Source organism: Octopus bimaculoides, chromosome 3, assembly GCF_001194135.2.
Source record: "Octopus bimaculoides isolate UCB-OBI-ISO-001 chromosome 3, ASM119413v2, whole genome shotgun sequence".
Classification (NCBI taxonomy): Eukaryota; Metazoa; Mollusca; class Cephalopoda; order Octopoda; family Octopodidae; genus Octopus; species Octopus bimaculoides.
Genome location: NC_068983.1, coordinates 100500150 through 100507042, shown reverse-complemented (window position 1 = coordinate 100507042; position 6893 = coordinate 100500150). Strand labels below are relative to the sequence as shown.

The 6893-nt window shown below is 35.3% G+C and overlaps 1 protein-coding gene across 6 annotated transcripts in view; it reads left to right on the top strand.

Annotated features, from left to right (window-relative positions):
• LOC106882638 (uncharacterized) overlaps positions 1 to 6893 on the top strand; it is a 168604-nt gene that overhangs the window by 143938 nt on the left and 17773 nt on the right. For all 6 annotated transcript variants that reach the window (XM_052966366.1, XM_052966362.1, XM_052966364.1 and 3 more), the window contains one exon: positions 2373 to 2517. In XM_052966366.1, coding sequence (XP_052822326.1) covers positions 2373 to 2517 — 145 coding nt within the window. The remainder of the gene's footprint in view (positions 1 to 2372; positions 2518 to 6893) is intronic.

Below are 6893 nucleotides of genomic sequence, written 5' to 3'. Positions count from 1 at the left end.
TATATATATATATATATATATATCGGATCAACTGGAGCCCTCGACGTCGTAAGCGACGGAGTGCCAACAACCAACAACAGACACATACATACAGATAGATAGATAGATAGATAGATAGATAGATAGATAGATAGATAGATAGATAGATAGATAGATAGATATAATATGATTATCCAAATTATGAGTACTTAATTTCCCGTTGCACGCAAAATATGCAACCAGTTCTTGGCCAATAAGTTAAATTCGAATCATTGTAATTCTGCTTAAATTATTCGTAACAGAATATATATAATATATATTGTGTGCACGCGTGCTTAAAATATTACTTGAGTTTCAACAATTTATTATAAAACGAAAGGCAAATAAATGCGCAAGTGGATGTGAATGTGTGCGTGCGTATCTAGATCTGTGCTTGTTACTGCAATAGATATAGCTCTTTCAGGTCTCATTCTTTATATTTAATGTAACTTTGCAGTTAAACTGACAACTATGAACTATACTTACAATATTACTTATACTCAAATTATTACTGAGGTAAAAGAAAAAGAAAACTTTGTCCATTAATTATATTTCAATGAAAGTGAATTTGAATTTAATTTCTTATTTAAAGTCTGCTCGTCTACTTGCCTGGAGTGGTAGTAGTTACTGCCACTGCCACTGTTTACAAACAAGAAGCATTTTATTTTCGATCAGGACCATCTTAGATTATATAATCTTTTAGATATATATTAAGAAAAGAAGCAATGGTAATTTGTTAAATATCAGCATGCTGCATTTTCTTGAATGTTCCCACTCAGTGGCCTCCATCAACACGAACTTCTTCGCCTTAAAGATTCACTTCAGAATACTACTTCCAATAAGGAGGAAGTTCAAACAGTGCAAGCAATTTAAATGGTGTATAATATACCAAAATGTTATTTAAACGGTAAATGTTTAATGTTCTATAGATAACCTCTTGATGTAGTCTTAGACACCACTAGATCGACAAGTTATTGACGGCTAGAAAGCTATTGATCATCAGTCTGCTAGATCAGGGCTGATTTGGGGCTAAATAACTATGACGAAGCCAACAACCTCTTCGTAAATTCTTATCTTTGCTATGTAAGTGATCACTGCGATGTCTGCGGTGATGGATTCAACTATCATCATTATTATTAGTCAAATATAATTGCTAAACGATTTCTTCTAGGGTGAAGGGAATTATCAGCTGATTAATGCGATAGGATGCGAACTTACGACCCGTCGTCTAACTCTACAATAGTTAGCAATGGTGTTTAATTTTGGTACAAGGCAGCAATTTTCAGTGAGAGGCTAGTGCCCAACTGGTACTTATTTTATCGACCTTGAAAAAAAGGCAAAGTCGATCTCCACTGAATTTGAACTCAGAATGTAGTTTTTAACAAATATCCCCTTAATGCAGAGTTATTTTTCAATCCACCTAATTATATTCTCTGAGTTAGCTACGTTACATTAATTTGAGTCAACTCGAGCATTATATAAACAAAGATTTTCAAAAAAATATTCAGGCGATACATAAGATTAGGAATATTCATTATTACCCAGGATATTTTAAACAACTTATCAAATGATTAGCGAACGCATTTTTGTCCGTTGCTCTAACGATTCTTTTCTACTCTAGGCACAAGGCCCGAAATTTTTGGGGAGTGGGGGCCAGCCGATTAGATCTACTCCAATACGCAGCTGGTACTTAATCTATCGACCCCGAAAGGATGAAGGGCAAAGTCGACCTCGCCGGAATTTGAACTCGTAACGTAAAGACAGACGAAATACTGCTAAACATTTTGCCCGGTGTGCTAACGTTTTTGCCAGCTCGCCGTCCTAACCATAGTTAACATTAAAAGGAGAAATGTATTACTTGCAATTCGCAACAGCATATAATATATAGACCTTATGAAGATATATCCTATTGATTTTTAAAAAATGTGATGCATGACCTCAGAATAATAACCATAAATTCACGACAGGAATTTTTATTTCCGTTTCTGTTTTGTGTTTTAATGTTTAAATTTCTCAGTTGATTTATACATTTGTCAAATTCTTTTTAATAGATATAATTATGTTTGTCTTTAGATGTGACTCTGTATATCGCTATGTGGTCATGCGAAACTCTGCGTCTCCTTGTATCTATGTATATGTAGTAGAGTACATATTCCATAGTAAGTTCTTAACGTGAAGAGCATGGAAGAGGCGAACATATTTTATGGCCAAAGTGATAAATTTACTTGACATTTAACAACGGTGGAAGCTATTTTTTGTTTTCTTTTATATATTTCAATCATTAGGATTGAGATTTTCGTAATGCATTGCTATTTTGCCATTTCTAATTCTTTGTCATTTCTCTCTTTATCCAGTCTTTGCCGGTTTCTCAAAGCAAGAGACTGGGATATTGATGTTGCCGAGAAAGCTTTGAAAGCGACTATAGAATATCGACGGACTGTCAAACCACTAGAAGTAGATTGTCAGTGGTGTCACGATCGACCTGGATATCATTCAATTGTGAGATGTTTTTGATTTTACATTTAATTTCTTCTTGTTCTTCATTTTCTCTTCTTTTGAAGTATTGATTGCTAATGGCATCATGCTTTCACTGCTCATTACACAGTGCTCATAAATCATGACCCTATCCAGGTGTGCACGCGCATATTGTAAGTAGCAATATCATAAAGTATTTCCTCTGATACACCTCTGTAGTAAAAAAATGTATGGAAAAGATCTTCCCTGTTGAAAAGAAAGTACAAACCATCATTCCATTATAATTTAGGGATAAGGTTCGCAAGTATTTATTGATCATAAACCTTACCAAAATAAAATATTTTAGATAATAGATCCATTTACATGTCTAAAAGGACAAATCAAGTTTTGTGTATTAAAAGGATAAACCACACGTGGAAAATAGAATCGGTGAAGCGGTCACATGATGTGTGGCGAAACATTTTCGGACAAAGGACAAAATACGAACAATAATAAATCTGATGTGAAGAACAAATATATACAGCATATTGAAATTATTTACAAAAGATTTTTTTAAAAGATGCCTTGAACCAATACATAACGAACACAAAGTTAGAAGTTTAGTGGAAAGAGGGTTATACATCTTTAGATTGTATACCTAACTTTCCACCATAAAATTAAAGAAATTGACGGAACGCTGAACTCCAGACTAAACAACTTAAACAACATTTATTTACTTGGTAAAACATACATATCTTTTGTTATACATCTTTAGAGGTGAGAATAACGAGCTGTCGAGTATAAGACCGAAAGATGTAGGGACAGCTTTTAAACACACGTCCATGCTCAATCGCTGGCCAGCGTGAAAGAGAATGAATTGAGCGGGAAACGCTTGCTTGTTTTATTCTACGCATGCGTAAAACTACGCATGCGCAGGCGTTACTACAGAAGTCTTAGAGCAATTGTAATAACAGGATGCGATGCAATTATCACAAGATATAATATTTGCGCATAACGCACTAATACTAACTATTAGACATCCACGAGTGCACAAAATGGTTTGATAATTGCGATATCTTCCTATATTTGTTACAGTTACATGCATTAAACGTTTCCGATTTCTTACTTATCAGTGGTTCTTTTGCTAATAGAATCATCATCACCACAACTGTCCTGTGTCATTAAAAGTCTTTGTTTTAGTCAATACACTCAATTCCAAGTTTTGGAGTGTTGCATCTTCAGCTGGCATACGTACGTGAATATAGATTTAGCATATTTTAGCAGGATTCCCAAGTGTTAGCTTTTAATACCTGACCATTAAAAAAAAAACTGAAAATTAAATATTTCCTCTGTGGTATTAGTTCGTAAAAATAAGCTAGTCAGTACAACGTATCTAAATCTTCTTCGGTTTTTTAAAGGATACTGTCGTAATTTGCGTTCGGTAAGCCTTTGATAGTTGCAATAAGTTGATGCTTAAAGTTGGATAATAATAAATATTATTCATCTTATGTACTTCCTTAATACTTTTTGAAAATCTTTGTTTATATAATGTTTGAACTGATTCAAACTAATGCAGTGTAGCTAACTCAGAGAATATAATTGATTGAAACGTGACTCTCTGCATTACGGGTATATATGTCAAAAGCTAAAATCTGGATTCGTTCTAAGTAAATGATTATCTGACTACATACATTTTAATATTAACATTTACTGTCCGTATTAACACCTGAAGGTTGTATCAATATTAGGTATCAACCAATTAACTTCTAAACTCTCTGTATAGATTTTAAAAGTAAATTTAATTTCAAAATGTTAGTTTAGTTCCTTGTTTACCTATCATCAGGTAGAACTATATAAATGAAAAGCGACCGCTTTGAATTATGTTTATATTTCAAAGTTTATATCTGTATCCAAGGGTTGCATTTGCTGTCAGTTTGTGAACACACGCACGTACACACACACACACACACACACACACACACACATTTGTAGCATCTGGCTTCCACAGATTTGTCTCTGAGGAGAGTTCAAAGAGGAACTTGAAATAGTTCATTTAGTTAGTACCAAATCGCAAATAAAAATGAATATATGCATATGTACATACTCACTCACTCACTCACTCACATACTCACACACACATACACACACACACGTGTATGTGTGCGTGAGCTATATGCAAATATGTGTGTGTGTACAAACATACATAATTTAAGTGACAAAAACAGTATTAATAACAAAAAGTAAAATTTATCACCATTTAAAAGTGGGTGTTTTAGAATACACAATGTTACAATATTTACCATGAGAAAATCTCACACATGTGGTTTTGTGGTGCATATGAGCACTCCTGTATACACCGCTAGTGAAAGACAATTACTCCTGCCAAGATTACCAGATCACGTGGTTTCGACCTTCTTGGGCCCTGTCAATGGTAGATATTTGATTGCTAGGAATAGCCGTAACCGTCCCGCTAGCGATATACATAGAATCACAGAGCCCAATCAGGTACTGGCGTCGCTAAAAGTGGGATTATTAAAAAATAATTGAAGTGGCAGAAACAGTGTTAATAGCTGAAGGTAAAATTTATCACCGCTTAAAAGTTGCTGTTGTGTTAGAACACTCAATACTGCGATATTTACCATGAGACAATTATTGTGTGCATGCCATATTTTCTGTTATTACCCATGATGGCAAAGCTATACTTTCGCAAGTTACCCTACTCTCTCTCTCTCTCTCTCTCTCTCTCTCTCTCTCTCTCTCTCTTTCTCTCTCTTTCACACACACACACACATACATACATGTGTGTGCGCGCGCTGACATCGAACAGTGGAGATAAGTATTCAACACTGCATCGGTAAATATTCTTTATTTGTTGGTTAAGAAGGCAACCGATGGCTTCATGTGAAGAGATCTTCACAATTGCTCGAACATATTACTTGGACTTGTTAGTACTCATCTTTATTTTGAATGAGAGACAAATACCGTAACATTCATGTGGTACGCTTGAACAATTGTGAGGATCTCTTTACATGAAATCATTGGTTGCCTTGTTAACCCAGAAATATGTATGTATGTATGTATGTATGTATGTATGTACACACATATAAATATACATATATAATACATGTATTTATACATTTATAAATATATGTCTGGGGTGCGTACACACATATACATTCATCTCTATATATTGGTTTCAAATTTTGGTACAAGGCGACCAATTTCGAGGAAGAGGGAGTAAGTCGATTACATCGATCCCACTGCTCAACTAGTACTTATTTTATCATCCCCGAAATGATGGAAGGTAAAGTCGGCCACAGTAGAATTTGAACTCAGAACCTAAAGACAGACGAATTTATTTCTTTCGTTACAACTTATTTTTACGAGCTTGTATATTTCCGCGATTCACTACAAGGCTATATTGATTTCGGGTTTTAATTCTACTATTAACGGCAGCACTACTGTTTTGTGAGGGTACATGTTCTTATCAATATTATTAAAGAGATAAAGCGGCAAGCTGGCAGAATCGTTAACACGCCGGGTAGAATGCTTAGTGGTATTTCGTCCGTCTTCACGTTCCGGGTTGAAGTTCTGCTTCGGTGTCGATAAAATAAGTACTAATTGGATCGATGTAGTCGACTTACCCCCTCGCTCCAAATGTTTAGCCTTGTGCCACAATTTGAAACCAATATTCTGTGCTTACACAATGGTGGCGAGCTGGTACAATCGTTAGCATGCCGGACGAAATGCTGGGAAGCATTCCGTCCGTCTTCACTTTCTGAGTTCAAATTCCGCAGAGGTTGACTTTGCCTTTCATCCTTTCGGGGTTGATAAAATAAGTACCAGTTGAGAACTGGGTCAATGTAATCGACTTACCCACTCCTCTGAAATTTCTGGCCTTGTGCCAAAACTTGAAATCAGTATCATTACAAGAGATTCTTGATGCCTTCTTTTATCTTTATACACACGGACACGATTTCTACTTACATGATCATTACTACTTTGTTTATCTCTTAATGGTTTCGGTCGGACATTATCTCTATTTCCATCTTGTGGGTCAAACGTTATAGCTCTGAATTCTCAGTTATTCGATCACAATATTTTTGTTACTGGTTACATTAGACGCTGAAGACGAAAAATTGATGACAAATGATTTGCCAACATATTCTTTTTCGTGGGGTACTTTACGCTCAATGAAAATATTTTGGCCTATTTTATACACGTAATGTGGCGAGCTGGCAGAATTGTTAGCACGCTGGGCAAAATGCTGTTACGTTCTAAGTACAAATGCCGCCGATGTTGGTTACGCTCTGATTGTGCCTATACTGGAGAGGATTATCTTTACTGCGTATCTGGCGGTGAGATGGGAAAATTGTGAGTGCGCCGGACAAATGTTTATATATATATATATATATATATAT